Source organism: Sarcophilus harrisii, chromosome 2 (genome assembly GCF_902635505.1).
Source record: "Sarcophilus harrisii chromosome 2, mSarHar1.11, whole genome shotgun sequence".
NCBI lineage: Eukaryota > Metazoa > Chordata > Mammalia > Dasyuromorphia > Dasyuridae > Sarcophilus > Sarcophilus harrisii.
The window spans coordinates 150,359,556-150,378,681 of record NC_045427.1 but is presented as its reverse complement, the minus strand read 5'-3'; the positions used below and the strand labels follow the sequence as shown (position 1 = coordinate 150,378,681).

General features: G+C 35.9%; 1 protein-coding gene across 2 annotated transcripts in view; it reads left to right on the top strand.

Moving 5' to 3' along the window:
- CFAP61 (cilia and flagella associated protein 61) overlaps positions 1-19,126 on the top strand; it is a 324,804-nt gene that overhangs the window by 241,371 nt on the left and 64,307 nt on the right. For both annotated transcript variants that reach the window (XM_031951049.1, XM_031951048.1), the window contains 3 exons: positions 2,390-2,717; positions 3,685-3,776; positions 9,301-9,506. In XM_031951049.1, the coding sequence (XP_031806909.1) occupies positions 2,390-2,717; positions 3,685-3,776; positions 9,301-9,506 (626 nt within the window). The remainder of the gene's footprint in view (positions 1-2,389; positions 2,718-3,684; positions 3,777-9,300; positions 9,507-19,126) is intronic.

The window sequence follows — 19,126 nt, the reverse complement described above, 5'->3', positions numbered from 1 at the left end:
ATTATACTGGGTAAACAAGCAAAAGGACAATGCTTTTGGCTCCCAAATCATTAATAAAAATACCCAACAAAGCTGGGTAAATCATGCAGTTAGCATTTATTTGGCATTTTTAAGGCTTGCAAAACATTTTACAAATATGACCTGTTTTTATCATTAAAAATACCATTATTATTAAACCTATTTTATAGATGAGGAAACTAAGATAGTGTCAGGTGCCTTGACCAAGGTCATAGAGTTAGTGACTCTAGATCCAAGATGCTGGGGCTGGGCTGGATGCCCAACATCACTTCTGAATGTCATTCTTGCTCCTCGGGGCATTGATGCCTCCTGACTCTGGAGCCCAGACTCTAGAATGCAAGGACTTGGGGACATCCTCTAGACCTTTCATCTTCACAAGATTAGAAGTTCCTGTATCTTCCACCTCCAAGGTAAAGAGAACATATGGAGGTCCAGCAATAAGGCCCTTTCTCAGAACCACAGACCTCAGCTCAGAGAAGAGCTCGTGACCTCCCTCCTCAGCACTGTCTGTCTTCCTAGGACTCGAGGAGTGAAGGAGTTATACCAAGGAAGAGATCAGCTATAAGGGACTAAACCAGTTCCAGAATGGCTGTGTGAGGTCCACATCTCCCCCAAGGCTCTGCTCTTACACATCATCACCACCCTCCTGGGAGCAGGCTTCCCAGCCTTTCCATTGCCAGGAACTTAACACTCACTGAGCAAGCTGATGGGGTCTGGGCACGCATCAGGCTTTGGTTAACTCTTCCCTGATTTGAAAATTTTGCCATCACTGGCATGTACGTAGGGCTGTGTTTTGAACAAGTATCTCCATCTCCAATCCATCTGGAAGAATCCCCTGGGTCTCTGGGGAGCCATAGGCATAGTCCTTTCACTTGTTTCCCCACTTTGCTAAAACAGAAGAAAGTTTCCAAACAGTCTACATGGTGTGACTTCATACAGTCCTACAGGTACAACCTAAGTTACAATGTCCTAATACCCCAAAACAAAGTTTTTCAGACTCAACAAAAAAGGAACATTTCACAGCATTAAATAACATCAACAGGAATCCCAAAATATCTAATGTAATCTGAGCCTGGATTAGTACAATTGAGAATTCAAAACAAGAGTAGTAATCCTATTTTTGCAGTGTTTGGTATTTGAACCAAGGAGAACACCAGGAATATAATCATCATTTCTGGGTACCACATTTTAAAAGAGGAATATTGTCAAGCTCAGGGGTAGGGGAGCAACTCTAGAGGAAGCTCTGAAAATCATATCATATGAGAAATGTTTGAAGCAACATAGATATATGAAATAATATTTGTATAGCATTTTGAAACCTTTAAAACACCATGTAAATGCTAGCTATGAAGACGATGATGATAGTGGTAGCGATGGTAGCGATAATAATTATGATGAGGGGGATGATACCTATAAAATAAGAGATTGAGAGAGAATCATTAAAGTATTCTTCAAGTATCTGAAAAGTTATCATATGGAAGAGGGATGAGATTTGTTCTGTGTTGTTCCATAGAAACAATAGGCTTCTCACCTTCTTCATCTTCACCTTCTGGTTTCCTTCATGTTTAGAAAAAATTCCATTTTCTCCAGAAGCCTTTTTTAATCCTCCTTAATGCAACTGTTGTCCTTCTGTCTGTTAACTCCAATTTATTCTGAATGTATCTTATATGTATGTATGTAGTCATTTGTATGGTTGTCTTGCCCATTAGACCATGACCACTGTTTTTGCCCTTCTTTGTATCCCCAATACTTAGAACAGTGCTTGGCACATAATAGAAAAAATGCTTGTTGATTGAATTCTCTTAAAATAGACTTTTATTAATACCTTTTGTTTTTATGTTGCCCGTATTCATTAATAGAAATTAATGCTAACATTCATTAACGAGTACCTTTTATGTACCCAGCCAGTGTGCTACACAAGTGTAGCAAATATTATTTTATTTGATCTTCACAACAACTCTGGGAAGTGGATACTATGATTATCTGAATTTTGTAGTTGAGGAAACTGAAGCAAACAGGGACTAAGTGACTTGTCCAAAGTTACACAGTGGTAGGTGTCTGAGGCCATCTGTGAACTCAAATCTTCCTCTGGGCCCCGGTCTCTATTCACTGTGTAGTCCAGTTTTTCCCTTCCTCTCTGTCACAAAAATATGAGAGTGAAAGAGGCATGATGAGTTTTAATAGGGAAAAACAAACAAACACACATTTCTACAATGTGACCCTTTCTCCAAATATTAGTAATTTTTTGCAATTTTTTTCTCCAAGCCAAAGGTTATAAAATATCTTCAAGAGTTCTATGGCTTTGTGTGATCTAAAATATGAAAATATAAAATGAATTTAACTGAATACAAATCTGAATTTTCATTTTTAGGCCTTCTTCAGTTTTTATGAAAAGAATGTGGATTATGAGACTTTCAAAGCACTTAATGATTCATGTCTTGTCTATGATGGAAGACTTGTGATTGATACCACTTTTCACACAAATGATATAACCATCCGAGCTGCAGGTCCTCTCACCAAGTTCTCCAATAGATATTATGCAAATGAATGGACACACAGTAGCTTCAGTTCAAAAGAAGTTGGCTTCCAGCTTGCTGCTACCATGCTGAATCTCTTTGATCCAACTCTGGAGCCAGTAATTGAGCCACCAGGGGACCTGGATAGACTTATTCCTATATATAAAGGAGCTAAGATTAAAGGTTTGTAAAATGGTAGCTTACTAAATGTCAAGGGAGTTTGGCTCTGGCCAAGGTGAGTAATCAAGAGCTTGAATTGGGTGGGGTAGGTGAGGCAAATTCAAGAACTGATTGGCCCCAGGCAGTTGGGTGGTGCAGGAGATGAAGGGTTTATATCTAGAAGCAGAAGGATCTGAGTTCAAATTCTGCTTCAAATATTTATGATCCTGATGGGACAAGTCACTTAACTCCTTTCTACCTCAGTTTCTTCAACTATAAAATGGGGGTGATAATAGTACTTACCTTCTAGAATTGTTAAGTATCAAATAAGATAGCTGTAAAATGCTTTGTAAAACTAAAAAGTGCTATGTAAATGCTAGTTTTTCTTATTATTTAATCTCATGTCTGCCATGGCCTGAGCATTTCAGTCATGTCCCAACATTCATAGCCTATTTAGCATTTTCTTGGCTAAGATATCCAAGCTTTGCAATTTTTTCTTCAGTGGATCCATTTTGTCAGGCAGTAGGAGTGATTTGCCCAGGGTCTTCTGAGATTAGCTTTGAATTCCGGTCTTCCTGTCTACAGGCCCAGGGCTCTATCCACTGAGCTACCAGCTGCCTCAGGTACTCTCCCATTCTTCCTTTGCACATATTTATACAAAGCTCTTCATTAGCCACTTCTCTTGTTACTTGGCAAACCCACACTATCAGGATTCCTCTATAACTTCACTGCGTTTGACTCTATCATATTTAACCCAGGGCTGTCCTAACTCCTTCATAGGGTAATAAATAAAGCTCAGTTGAAGTAGGAAAAATGAAAATAATTGAAGGGCTAAACAAATATAAGCCCTCCAAAGTTCTATATAAATAAGTTATTGCTATTATTACCAAGAAACAGTATATATATCTTTCTTCATTTGAACCATAAAGAAAATACAGATATATTCCATTAACAATACTTTCTGAATGTAAAAATATTTTCATTCTACTAGGTGGTCTTCTTCCTGGACCATATTATTACTTGCATGTTGCCAAACCAATGATTCCTACTCCCTTGGATGTACAAATTGCTCAGGCTGACTTTGTAAGTACTTTTACTGATTATTCTTTGGCTATACCACATACCACTTAATTAAAAGGAAATTCGCTTTATTAAAAATTGTTTAAGATAGGTTTTTGGTTCATTGAGAAGAAAAGTGACACTTACAGAAACACTGCAGACATGTTATATTGAGTCTTAATATAGCTAGAATGTAGAGCCTAGAAATCCTCAACAACATTCATAACCTCCTCAGATCTCTCTGGTGTGACTTTTGGCAAATAGAAGCCACTGGGGATTATGTCAAACAATAATTTATGTCCACTTGAGGTGAACATTAAATAGAGCCTAATGATAATTCCTATTTAATATGGCTATGTTGTGATATATGATTTTGTGCTATGTGTCATTGAGACATAATTTTCATGAAGATGAAAAAGTATCATGTTGAAGTAGAACAAGTGAATGACATTAAAGTCAACAGATAATGACAATCCACCAATTTAATAACCTGAAAATTTGAACAAATTAGGATCAAAAAATATTGATTAGTTGAGTACTTTTGAAAAATCTTACAGAGAAGATAAGTATAGATAAGTATCTTAATATACTTGTTAGGGCAATATATTAAAATAGCAACAACTAAAAATGTTTAGGATAATCCAACAAACTCCATAAACCCTGAATCAAAGTCCCTCATATGCTGTCAGTTAATCAACTGACAACATCAACATCAATCAACGAGATATTTTTAAAGTTCTTACTATGTATATCCTTCTCTGTTACCTGGAAAATGAAATCAGTTGTCAAGTCCTTACAGTCCTATCCCCTTAACTCCCACTCCCTCTCCTTTTCCCTCTTTCTCTTTCTCTCTTCCTCTCCCCCCTCTTGGTCCTCTCCCTCTTTTTTTTCTCCCCCCTCCCTCTCTCTCTCTGCCTCTCTCTCTCTTCTCTCTCTCTCTTTTTCTCTCCTCCTTTTCTCTCCCTCTCCTTCCCTCCCTCTCTCTCTCCCTCTTCCTTTCCCTTCCCTCCTATTTTTCTCTCCCTCTCTCCCCTCTCTCCCTCTCTTTCCTCCTTCTCACTCTTTTTCTTCTCCCCTCTCTCCCTCTCTCTCCTTCCCTCCCTCCCTTTTTCTCTTTCTCCCCCTCCCTCCTCCCTCCCTCTCTCATTTTCCCTCTCTCTCTCTCTCTCTCTCTCTCTCCCTCTCCCTTTCCCCTGTCTCTCTCTCCTCCTTCCTCCCTTCCTTTCCCCCCTCCCTCTCCCTCTTCCTCTGCCTTCCTCTCTCTCCCCCTCCCTTCTTCCTCTCTCTCTTCCTCTCCCTTCCCTCCTGTTTTTCTCCCCCTCTCTCCCTCTCTTTCCTCCCTCTCACTCTCTCTTTTTCTTCCCCCCTTCACTTTTTCTTCCCCCCCTCTCTCCTTCCCTCCCTCCCTCTCTTTTTCTCCCTCTCCTTTCCCCCTGTCTGTCTCTCCCTCCCTCCCTTTCCCCCTTCCTCTCCCTCTTCCTCTGCCTTCCTCTCTCTCTCCCCTCTCTCTCTCTCTTTCTCTCCTCCCACTCCCTCTCCCTCCCTCTCCCCCTACTTCTCTCCCTGTCCCTCTCCCCATAACTATATTTATCTCGATTCTAGTAGCAGCTCAGTGGCACAGTGAATAAAAAAGCACTAGGTCTGGAATCAGGAAGGTCTGAGTGTAAGTCTCATCATCAGACACATTGGGCAAGTCACTTAACCTTGCCTCAATTTCCTCAACTGTAAAATGGAGACAATAATAGAGCCTCCTGTCTTGTAGGATCTTCGAGAACCAAATAAGATAATTTTTTAAGTGCCTGACATTTAGCAAGCCCTATTCACACACGTAGTCACCCTAATTAAGACCCTCAACACCCCTCACTTGGACTATTACAGTCCTTAATTGGCCTCTTTGCCTCAAGCCTTTTCTAACTTCAGTACATGACTCAGCTACCAAAGTAATAATTCTAAAGCATGGGTCTAATCTTGCTGCTCTCCCGATCAATAGATTCCAGTGGCTTCCTGTTGCCTAAGGGATAAAATACAAGCTTCTTCCTCTGGCATTTAAATTCCTTTATTGCCTAACTCCCACCTACATGTCCAGGCTTATTACACATTAGTTCCCTTCATACACTACAATGCATGCAAACTTGCCTATTTACCATCCCCTCCACCACATTCATCCGTCGGATCCCTGATGCTGCACAGTCTATCCAGGAATAGGAAGCAGGGGAGGAAATGAAGGGCTTGTGAAATCAGGAAACGCCCAGGAAAGCAAGCCTTAAAGAGAGCTGGAAGCTCCAAGAGATGGAAGTGAGGAGAACAATTCAGGCCTAGGGGACAAATACACTATGCTAGGGAACAGCAAGTAAAAGGTCATCCTTGTCATAGATGTCCCTTCAGTTCTTAAGAGGCTGATCTTGCCATCTGCAGAGTGGGGAAATTGTACTGAATGATCTATAAATCCTGTTTAACTCTTAAAACTTGCAATTCTCTGCCTCATCTAGAAGTCTTTGTGTAAAATTTCACAGATTCTGGCCACTGATATGCAAACCATTGTCTGTCATGATTAGAAGAGCCAAAAAAATAGATAATGAGAATTGTAGTACAAATGAAACACACAAAAATTATTTTGTCTAGCATTTCAATATGAACTCTGATTTTAATTGAATGTTTTGCCAGGTGGGCCTCCTTTTAATTAGTGAAAAAGATCTCCCCAGATTTTTCTATTTTATCCTCTGAGTAAAAATGTAGACTCATTCCATGGCATCCTTTTGGCACTGGCTACATTTGTGTAAAATTGCTGCCAAGATGATGAGGGTATCTCCTAAAGGCAGCCAGTTGACCAACTGTACAGTATATTGAATAATGTAATCTTAGATCTACTTTATTACTAATTTCATTAATAATATGCAATCCACAAAAATTTTACTAGACTTTTTATAAGACCTCTTAAATGTGATATATGACAAAATAGTTTAATAATTCATGAACTTTTTGTGAGATAACATGATAAAAGAAAGAAAAGGATCCCCCAAATAGCCTACATAATGAACTAATTTACAAATTCTAGTCCACATGCTTGGTTGGCTTCAGCATCATGGAATGTGTCACAACAAATTCTGCCTTGGATACCATTAAATTTAAAATTGGACCATCATCATGATTAAGAAGGCTGAAATTATTTTTAATATCAAATCTTGTATATAGCAGTGCTTAACTTCAATTGATTGATTTAGACCTTTTGGTTAAACTAGAGAAACTGTAGAAAAAAATAAGAATATTTAAACCAATACGTCATCAATATCTTGAATTTTAGTTCATTTATTCATTCAACAAACCTTTTTTTGAGACTGGGTATCCCTACCTTGTATACTCAGGAAATACAGTGGCCGTTCATGGACCCTATCATATTATGGATTGGCACAAGAGCTCTGACCTATTCCATCTCTGACCTGGGGTAGTTTTCCTAAAAGGAAGACCTACAGTAGCCCCTTGCTCTTCCTACTTATTAGTTCCACACTTAGTGTGAATACCTAATTAGTATATAAATTCACACTCAATGTGAACTCAAGCCATCAACCAATCTCAGTTTCCCTTTAGCAATGATTGTAGGTAAATGTCACCAAATTCAACTTTTAAAAAGAACTACCATGTTCCAGGAACTGACCCTATGGGCAAGGAACATAGTTACAAACTATTTAAGGGGGAAAAATCATATAGAAACCAGAAGGAAATGGAAAACTCAAAAGATTTCCTCAGGATCTCTTCATCAAATAAAGTAGGAAAGGACTTTATGTATCCAGTTCATCAAATGCTTTTAAACTGTACAAAATGGAACTCACTCTTTCCCTCCTAACCTTTCCCCCCTCCTATCTTCCCTATTACGATAGAGGGCAACACCATCTCCCCAGTCCACCAGGCTTGCAGTCATCCTAGATTTCTCACTATCTCCCCCACATCCAATCTGTTACCAAAGCCTGTTGGTTCCATCTTTGCAACATCTCTTCAGTACTCCCTCTTCTCTCCTCTGACACCACAGCATGGAGCAGACCCTTATCTGGATTATTACCAGATACTGGAGTATCACCAGTAGTACCACAGTCCACCTCAAGTCTCTCTGCACTTCAATCCATCCTCCAATCAGCCACCAAAGTGCTTTTCCTAAAACACCAGTCCCACTGTGTCATCATCTACTCAGTAAACTCTGTGGCTCCCTAGCACCTTCAAGGTCTAATCATTTGCATCATAATGCATTTGCATTAGCATTCAAAGCCCTTCCTGATCTCGCCAGCCTTACCCCTCCTGTCCCCACCTCAAACTGACCCAGGGACACCGATTTTCTTGCTATTATTTTATGAACAAGACACTCCATTTCCTCACTAGGCATTTTCTCTGGCTTCCTCCATGGGTAGACTCTCCTTCCTCTCCGCTTCCTGGCTTCCCTGGCTTCTTTTATGGTGCAAGTAAAATTCCATCTTTCACAGGGAGACTCAGAAGCCTTCTTAATTCTAGTGATTATTACTTCCTATTTATTCTGTGTTGCTTGTTTATACAATGCTCTAGATTATAAGCTCTTGAGGTCAGGGACTATCTTTTACCTTTCAGTACCCCATTGTTTAAAATAGTACCTGGTACATAGTAGATGCTTAATAAATGCTCATTTATTAATGGATGAATGCTGCTATGACAGAACAGTCTCTGGGTTTCACTCCCTATTACAATTTGGTCTCAGGTCTTTTAAAAACCTCTTTATAAATCGTGAACACATTACAGCTTTAGCTATGACTCCCTGTGTTGGACTTCTGTATGCCAAAAAAAAAAAAAAAAAAATTAACCTATACCAAATTTCTTAATTGAAAAGGGTACCATTGAAATTTCAAAGTTGGAAAGAAGGCCCAGCCATTGACCCTAGACCTATTCAAACAGTTTCAGGATTGTGATTTAGAATATAAGGAATTTGATAGCATGGAATTAAACTGAAGTACAAGTCAATCCAAGTGCAAAACAAAACAAGTATCCCAACTCCATGCAAACTAAACTAAAACTAAAACATAATTAAACTAAACTAAACATAATTAGCTAAATAAACTAAACTAAACATAATTAAAACATAAACTAAAACATAATTAAAATAAATATTTTAAAAGTACTTTTGGTTCGGTTTCCCCCTTTTTTCTAAAAAGAATTATGTAAAATTTAGGATGATTTGGGTAAAATCTTGAAAGAAATATTTGCCTCTCATAACTGAACAAATGTAGCTAAATATATTAGGTTTGTGGTATTCTGGTAACACAGACTGGCCTGTAACCTAGCAACTAATTAAAAAATATAATACAGTGTAACTACAGCTTTAAAGGTCCCTGAGAAACATTTAGCCATTAGGTTGCAATATGGGATTTCTGATACACTGTTATCTTCTGTTTGTCCAATCAATATCAAGTGCTATTAATAGAAACAGCAATAATAAAACATGTACTCTCTTCCCAGTTGAAATATACTCTAAGAAAAGTCCTCATAGCTTAGGTGTTTTTTGAAAATATTATTTCTGTTTTTCCCCACCCAGGGTTTACAAATAATAACAGGCAAAGCAAAAACAGGAGATTACTTTAGAATTCACATTAATAAGTATCAAATGGTGGAAACTATTACCTGCTTTTCTAGAAAACCATTTCCTACCTCCAACTACATCGCTTTGTTTGGACAGCATGAGCAAGTCCTTAACAACCTGTGCTCTCGTCACATGGAAGGTTTGATAACGGATCTTTATAGGTAAGATGAACCTTTCATTGTTTTTGCATTGGGGTGCTTCCTTTTCTTTTTTCTTTTTCTTTTTTTGGTAAGAAGCAATATTTAAAGCCTGTGATGACTATTTTTATTGGTAAAATGTGAGATTTCTGTTATCGGCAATAAAATACTTTGACTACTGAGAATTGTTGCCTGTACTATTGGTCCTACTTCTCTTATATCCCTACTTAGACAAGCCTGTCCATATACGCATGCACACGTATACACACGATATGTACTTCTATATGCATATGTAACAAATAGTTAATATGTATAAATAAACTCACATATCCAAAGAATTATCTTGAAAGCAGTTACAAGTTCTTTAATGACAAGCAGCCAACTTTCTAAGAATATTGTTTTCTCAATTTTTTCCCATAATCTTATCTAAGAAAAGTAAAAGTAAGGTATATTAGATAGCCAGAGGAAGAGAAATAAACAAACTCAACAATATTAAGATTTCAAAGAGATAATCCTTCTATCATATCTAAATTCTTAATGAATTGAAAAAATTATTTTGGACCTAATGGTTGAAGGATGATGAAAAAAATGTAATGATTTGCATATTAATTCTATTGGATAAGTGAGCGAGAAAGGTGATTTTAGGCTTATGGTAAAGCCATAGTTCCAAGGTAGCATAACTGCATAGAGTATAATATAGAATAAGACTTTGCAACCTAGTTATAAATTGATTCTTCCTTAGTGGACAAAGGCAACAGTAGCATGGCAAATCCAACCCACCATATCTCTACATGGAATAAAACCAACTACTAATCCTTATCAATTGTCAGGGAGCCAGTTGATGTTCTTAGCTATATGATCTCATGAAACAGACTAGGTTCTCTCCTGCTAACCTGCCTGGATCTTCACCATTATTTAGAATTCTTTATATGAGTATCTGAAATGGCAGTATATAGAGAGAACATCCTGTATAGGTTACCATGATTTGGCAAATGATATTGTTCATTGAGTTTGCTAATAATTTTTTAAAATTATTTTTCAATGATTTGTTTTTATTTCACTTTATTTCCAGATATATCCATCTTCCTTCCCCTCCCCACTAATTTTTCCTTTGTAGCAAAATTTTTAAAAATGAAAATAAAAAGTCAGCAAAGCCAATCCATCCACATATCATCCACATTTTAGAGAATATACAATATTATGAACCCATCTCTGCAATGAAGGAAGATGCATTTTCTTTACTTTTCTCCAGAGCTAAGCTGTATCATTAAAAGTATAGCTTGTTAATAGTTCTAAAGATATTTAGGAATTTCCATTGATATAAATGGATTAAGAAATACTACTTAAAAATTAGGTTGATGTTCAGAAGCATCAAGCTTAATGAAAACTATGTTGTTATAAAAGAAAAGGAAACTATACTATTACAAAATGGTCTTTGTAAGGACAAGCAAAAAGCACTATCAAACATCCAATGTTGTCTGTCTGATTGTCTACCATATGCTCAAAACTGTTCTAGGCACCAAGAGGATACAAAAAATAGATGGAATCTCTATCCTAAAGAAATTTATAATATTGTTGGAGCTACATAACTTACATATATGAAACAACCATAATATATTTAATATCAACATTAATTTTGTATTCTATTTAAGCAATAATTGTGTCTTAAGTTATAGAATATATCCCTTTATTGGTTGAAGGAATTCAGAGGAGAGAGAGATAAGGAAAAGTTAGAATGATCAAAAATGCTGCTTATAAGAGGTAGCTTTTGACTTGGGCCGTGAAGCATGAACAGGATTTGGATAAGGGAAAAGCAGTATGGGTAAGAGAGAAAAAAATGTGTGCAATTCCAAAAGTGGAATCCACAATATAATTTGTAGAACTGGATATTCTCTGGTCTGACGAGAATAGAGTACATCATGTATGTTGGATATGAATGACAAATAAGGACAGTCATATTGCAACCAGGTAGAGTTTAACTTGGCATTAGCTTTTGAAAAGTGAAAGCTATTGAATGGAATGGGTTCACTTAAGGAATAGTGAATTCTTCAATATTCAAAGTCTTCAAATGAGTTTCCCATCACTGGACAACTACACATGAGGGCTATTTTAATAGAACTTTTTCAGTTTAGTCATGGGGTGGTCTAAAGGATCCCTAAAGTCCTTCCCAACTCTTGAGAATATTAGGGAGTTACAAATGCAAATCAGATTATGAATGACCTTCAAAGCCAACAGAGATGTATTTATGGTTGATATAAAAAAAGGAAAACAAATTTAGATTTGAAAATGAGGGAATAATATGATTAAAAGACTGATTACTGTAAATAACTCTTTCACTAATAACCAACAATAAACTGTAGGGGAAAAGCCAAGAATCATAGTCTATGTTTGCCACTCTCATTGGGGACTTCCTCCCAGGAACATCCATTTAAGGTAGACCTAAGCCAGCCATGCTCACTCTTCTACTAGCTTTTCTTTAGACTCTCCAGATGTTTTCCCAAACAAGTACCTTCCTCCTCCTCCCTTTTCATATCTCTTTTATGTGTTGTCTTCCCTCATTAGAATGTAAGCTCTATGAGGACAGAAACCATCTTCCTTTTTGTTTGTATTTGTGTTTTCAAGACCTAGCATAGCGCCTGTACATCCTAAGTGCTTATTAAATCCTTTTTCTATCTATCTAGCATAACATGTGAGATACCTGATTTGGTAAAGGGCTGGTGTAAGGCAGAGGCAGTATAAATAAGGAAATCATATAAAATTTAGAGACTATTTAAAATGGAGATTGAAAGAAAGTGAGAGGTATAAGATCACTTTGAACTTCTGAGCCTGAGTGAATGGGACAGGAGTGATATCATTAACTGAAACATAAAAACCAAGTTAAATCAACAAACACTTATGAAATATTTACTACCTAAAGGCAATCAGGTGGTTGGTGGTGGGCCTGGAGTCAGGAAGACTTGAATTCAAATCCAGCCTCAGATACTTACTGAGTGGGTGACCCTGGGCAAGTCATTCAATCCCTTTCCTTCAGTATCCTCATCTATAGAATGAGGGTAATTAACAGCTTCTATCTCTTAGGATTGTCATGAGGATCAAATGAAATAATAATTGTAAAGCATGGTACATAGTAAATACTATATAAATGTTAATTATTAGTGTTGTTGTTGTTATATTCTAGGAACTATGCTAAATGTATCCCCTGGGATACAAAGAAAAGCAAAAATGCACTTTCTATCGCAAAGAAGAGCTCGTTTGGGAAAGTAATGTTCAGCTCCATTTTAGACATATTGAATTTGAAATGATGGCAAGCTATTCAATTAGAATTGTTGATTAGGCAGATGGACAAACAGGACTGGAGCCAGAGTGAATTGGGATGGAAATCATAGAGACAGCATAGAGAAAATTGTTGAAGTCAGGAGAGTAAATGAGCAAGAAAAAGGGTAAAATCATGGGAAGCAGAGAGCCAAAGAGTTGGCTTGGGAGGAATGCTCACGGTAGGAGGCAAGAACAGCACAGGAAACAGCACTATTTGTAGAGGTACAAAAACCAAGAGATTGGTCTCTTAATAAGATAGCTAAACTAAACAGTTCATTTTGCTTCAGTTTACTCTTCTAAGGATAATGATTTGAAAATCATTATTAAAGCAGAAGAGAGAAGTAAGATGATTTAGAGTATGCCTGGTTTCTTTTGAATTTAAGTAACTAAATCAGAAATATGTAATTCTAGGTTACTAGAATGTGATGTGATTTTTAAACTGTACTCGTTCATCTTTGAAATATCTTAGAAACCAGGTAAGGCCAAATATCATTTGTTTTCAAAAAAAAAATTTCCCTCTTTTGTAAATAGAGATAATATCTACTATATCTACTTCCTGGAGGTTTGGAGAGGCTATATGATAGTGAGCATTTTGCAATAATTTTATTTTTCAAAAGATATTTTGTGGATGAAGATATTGAAGCACAAAGGAATTCATAATTTTCTTTCTCTGTTTTGTCTCACCCTGATTTAAGTATTAAGATCATATCTATATCATATAAAGAGATCAGAAGGAAGGTTTCTTTTTCTTTTTTTTTATTTATATAATAGCCTTTTATTTACAGGTTATATGCATGGATAACTTTACAGCGTTAACAATTGCCAAACCTCTTGTCCCAATTTTTCACCTCTTACCCCCCACCCCCTCCCCTAGATGGCAGGATGACCAGTAGATGTTAAATACATTAAAATATAAATTAGCTACACAATAAGTATACATGACCAAAACATTATTTTGCTGTACAAAAAGAATCAGACTTTGAAATATTGTACAATTAGCTTGTGAAGGAAATCAAAAATGCAGGTGGGCATAAATATAGGGATTGGGAATTCAATGTAATCGTTTTTAGTTATCTCCCAAAGTTCTTTCTCTGGGCATAGTTGGTTCAGTTCATTACTGCTCCACTGGAAATGATTTGGTTGATCTCGTTGCTGAGGATGGCCAGGTCCATCAGAACTGGTCATCATATAGTATTGTTGTTGAAGTATATAATGATCTCCTGGTCCTGCTCATTTCACTCAGCATCAGTTCGTGTAAGTCTCTCCAGGCCTTTCTGAAATCATCCTGTTGGTCATTTCTTACAGAACAGTAATATTCCATAATATTCATATACCACAATTTATTCAACCATTCTCCAATTGATGGACATCCACTCAGTTTCCAGTTTCTAGCTACTACAAAAAGGGCTGCCACAAACATTCGTGCACATACAGGTCCCTTTCCCTTCTTTATAATCTCTTTGGGATATAAGCCCAGTAGTAACACTGCTGGATCAAAGGGTATGCACAGTTTGATAACTTTTTGAGCATAGTTCCAAACTACTCTCCAAAATGGTTGGATTCGTTCACAACTCCACCAACAATGCATCAATGTCCCAGTTTTCCCACATCCCCTCCAACAATCATCATTATTTTTTCCTGTCATTTTAGCCAATCTGACAGGTGTGTAGTGGTATCTTAGAGTTGTCTTAATTTGCATTTCTCTGATTAATAATGACTTGGAGCATCTTTTCATATGACTAGAAATAGTTTCACTTTCTTCATCTGAGAATTGTCTGTCCATATCCTTTGACCATTTTTCAATTGGAGAATGGCTTGATTTTTTATAAATTAGAGTTAATCCTCTATATATTTTGGAAATGAGGCCTTTATCAGAACCTTTGACTGTAAAAATATTTTCCCAGTTTTGCTTCCCTTCTAATCTTGTCTGCATTAGTTTTGTTTGTACAAAAACTTTTCAGTTTGGTATAATCGAAATTTTCTATTTTGTGATCAATAATGAACTCTAGTTCTGCTTCGGTCATAAAGTCCGGAAGGTTTCTTTTTCAAAAGCAATTGAATGGAATGGAATGATATTAATACCAGGACAAGTGGCTCCCAGCCCAATGGTCTTTCTGTTATATATTAGTCTATTTTTGAAAAGCTATTCTTAATCTTGATTACTAAAAGAAAGGAAGAAATAGCCTTGATTACAATATACAAATTGTTAGAATAATTTCTTAATGTCATTTTGTCAAGCTCAAGTCAACAAGTAATGATAATAATAACAAATAACTCACATTCATATAGTGCTTACCATGTACCCAGATACTGTACTAAGTACTTTACAAATAATAGTATTTCATTTGATCCTCACAAGAACTTTTGAAAGTATTATTATTATTACCTCATTTTATGGATGAGGAAACTGAGGCAAATAAGAATCAAGTGACTTACTTAGAGTCAATTAGTAAGTGTCTTAAACTGAATTTTTACTATGCGTCCAACATGTACTAGTCTTTGTGAGAAATGTATTTAACAAGGAACTGGCCAAAAGGGAGCATGGAGCATACATGGCAGATTCATGTGTATTTGTGGTGAGACTGCTTCTGTAATTAAGTGGTTGAATTAAATGGAAGGACACAACTCTCCATTTCAGAACATAGGTATTCCATGGCTGTTTGTTTCTGTGGCATATTGCAATATGATTTTTTAAAAAAGTATTTAATGTTTCCATGTAGCTCTATGATTCTGCTTAGGCAGTTTCATTGTTTTATTTTAATTGAATACTTTCTGCTTGTGGGTTCAGTATTTCATCCTTGAGGATTTTCCTTCCTTCTTGAATTGACTTGCACTGCAAAATACTATTCTACCAGTAAGATGCATTTTTTCTCCGAATCCAGTGAAATCCACTCTTTCAAGTCTGGGTTAAATGTTAGATCATGCTTACTTCTCTTCTCATATAGCATGAACTCTATGATGGAATGGTCAGTTAGTCACTTGATTCCCATTTTTTTGTTTGTTTCATTAAATTTTATTCTATTTTTCAAAAGAAAATTCAGTCTTCTCTTCCACTTCTTTCTTACACCTATTAAGAAAGCAAAAAACACAAACCTCTGTTACAAGCATATATAATCAAGTAAAAATAAAAACTCTCATTGACTATGTTTAAAATATATGCATATATTACATACATAGATACAGACATATGTGTGTATACAGTCTGAGCCCATGGCCTCTCTGTCAGGAAGTGAACAATATGTTTTATTATGAGTCCTTAGAAATTGTGGCTGGTTATTGTGTTAAAGTTCTTAAGTACATATGCATATACTCATAATACATACATAAACATGTATATAAACATATACATGTACCATACACACATCTGTGCACATGTATACATTTTTCAAAATCAAGCAACATCTGCCTTCTCGTTCTCCTGCCCCACCCCAACTGATGCATAAGAAAAAACAAAACTCATCACACACATGTAGAGCAATCAAAACAAATTTCTCCATCAGGGCTATACATACATATATACACACATACATATATATAAATATATGTATGTGTACTACACACATTTATACCTTCCTTTGTAGAAGCAGAAACTAGACTTTTTGGCTCATTCTACTGTGTGTCTATTGTTCTGTCTAGTTTTAACTCTATGGAACAAGATACCTTATCCTGAGTCCCCCCACCTCCTTCTGTATATTGTCTTCTTCCATTAGTTCTAAGCTCCTTGAGGACAAGGACTATCTTTCTTTTTATTAAGAGCAAAACACAGTATCTGACATATAGTAGGCAATGTATTGAATTGGATTGAAGATATATACATACACATATATATGTATATGGAGACAGATAGATTTGTCTCATTGTGAATTCTAAGTCCTTAACCTTTTGACCAAAAGGTAGGTAAGCATGTTTCATTATTACTCCTCTAGAATTCTGATTGATTGAAGATTTCTTGAAATATATTCCCTAGACTTTTTTTGTTATTGTTGTTCATGGACTTCAGAGAGTCCAATGATTTTTAATCATTTTCTCTTTGATCTATTTTCCAAGTAAGTTGTATTTGCTCTGAGATACCTTACATTTTCATCTATTTTTTCAGACTTTTTACTTTTTTGACTATTTCCTGTTGCTTCATGGAGTTATTAACTTCTGTTTTATCTATTCATATTTTCAGGGAGTTTGTTGCTTAGACAAGGTTTCATACCCTTTTTTTCCCCTAAGCTGTTAATTCTTTTTCCAAGTTCTTTTTTTTTTAATAGTTTTCATTTCATTTTGAATTTTTCCCTTTAGTATTCTCATCTCATAGTAATTAAAAAAATCTTTTTAAGTTCTTGCTTCATCTCTTCTAAAAATTCTAGTGACAAAATGAGCTCATGATTTGAATGGCATAGTTTATTAAAAATGAACAGAATGGTATAGTAACATTTCAAGAATTTAAATAGAAAAATACAGTAGGAACATTTGGGGGAAACAGAAACAATATTATCATAGAGGCATATTATAGATTATAACACAAAGGTCTGAAATTCAGTCACAAACCTAAAATAAAGGCACAATACTGTAGCAATAGTAACCAATGACCTTGGATGTCTATAAAAATGAAGAAAATGTGGGTAGCAAATGTTTGTTGAATCAACATGCTAAACAATGTATATGCACACATAAATATGCATATATACATATATGTAGGCATTAGTACATATATCCACATATACATGCTCATATATAAAATACAGTGGGACAAATTTGACATTGGAGATATCACTGAATTCATCTAAAAATCCTTTCCTTTCCTCCATCTACAAGAATACTGTATTTTTTAATTTTAAATTAATTTGTTTTGTCTTTTTTTTTTAAAGTCACATGTATACTTCTTCCCCTCCCAATAAGCCTTATTAACCTGATTTTTTTTTGTTGAAGTAATTGGGATTAAGTGACTTTCTCAGGGTTACACAAGCTAGTGAATGTTGTATCTGAGGTCAGATTTGAACTAGGATCTTCCTGACTCCAGGGCTGGTGTTCTATCCATTGCTCCATCTAGCTGTCCCCTAGAGCTATCCCTATTACAAAGAATAAAAGAGAAAGAAAAAAAATAGTAAAGCAAAAGCGATCAACCCATCAACCAGATCACCAAAATCTCCACAAGCTTAATAAATGTTTACGGCCTTACTTTGTGGCTTAATGTAGTTTAGATATAACACTTTCAGTAATTGTTCCACTTGTCTTCAGAAAGTAAAACTAGGAGCTATGAGCAAAAGTTGTAAGAAGTAGAGAGATGTGTATTTTCTAAATTCTTCTATGAGATCAAGCTTAGTCATTATAATTACACAGAGTTCAAATTTTTTTAATCTTTCCATTTAATATTTCTGTAATTATGATATATATTTTTCCTGGTTTTCCTAATTTCACTCTTCATCAGTTTATATCTTCTCCCTTTACCTCCTTCTCTGAACTCCTAGCTGCTCAGAATCAACTATATATGTTGTTTAACTGTTCATTGTGCTAGGATGAGAGTGGAGCCCCCAACCATTCCTTCTGGTTATATGAACACCAGCTTTATCATATGCTCTGCCTTTATGCACTCCCTGCCACAAAGCACTGTTACCTGACCCACTGATGCAACCTGTAGATCTCTGGACCTTGCCATTCACCTGTAGCAGAGCTTACCTTCATGCATTGTCTCTTCCAGTTAGGATGTGAACTGTTTAGAAGCAAAATCTCTCTCTCACTTTTTCTATTTCTATTCCCAATGTTTAACAGAGTTATTACCATGTATTTAAGAGAGTTGATGTGGATTTTTTTTTCATTTAAATGCTTCTCTGAATTTTTTGTGTTCATTATTTCTTTTCCAATTTTATAAAATCATAATATTCCATTATATTTTTCTACCAATTTTAGCGAGTCATTCTCTAATGAATAGGTCTATATTTTGTTTCCCAGTCTTTAATACCACAAAAAATGCTACTATGAATATTTGATGTACATAGGTCCTCTCTGGTTTGGTTTTTTCCCCCAAACCCTCTTTGGAAACATGTTGCAACATGATTCTTGAGGCCAGACATTTTTGTCACTTTTAAAGCATATTTTCAAATATGTTTAAGCATATTAAAGCAAATATACTTAAAGCATATCCAAATTTCTTCCCAGAATTTTAGATCAAGTCATGCTTTAACCCACAGTTTATTAATGTAACTAAGAAAGATCTTAGCCTCTCTAGCACTGACTCCCTTATCTTTTTCTAACCTTGTCAATGTTGTGAGTATAGGATAAAACTTCATAATTGTACTGATATTTCTCTATTAATAATTATTTTGAACAATCTCATCTGATTG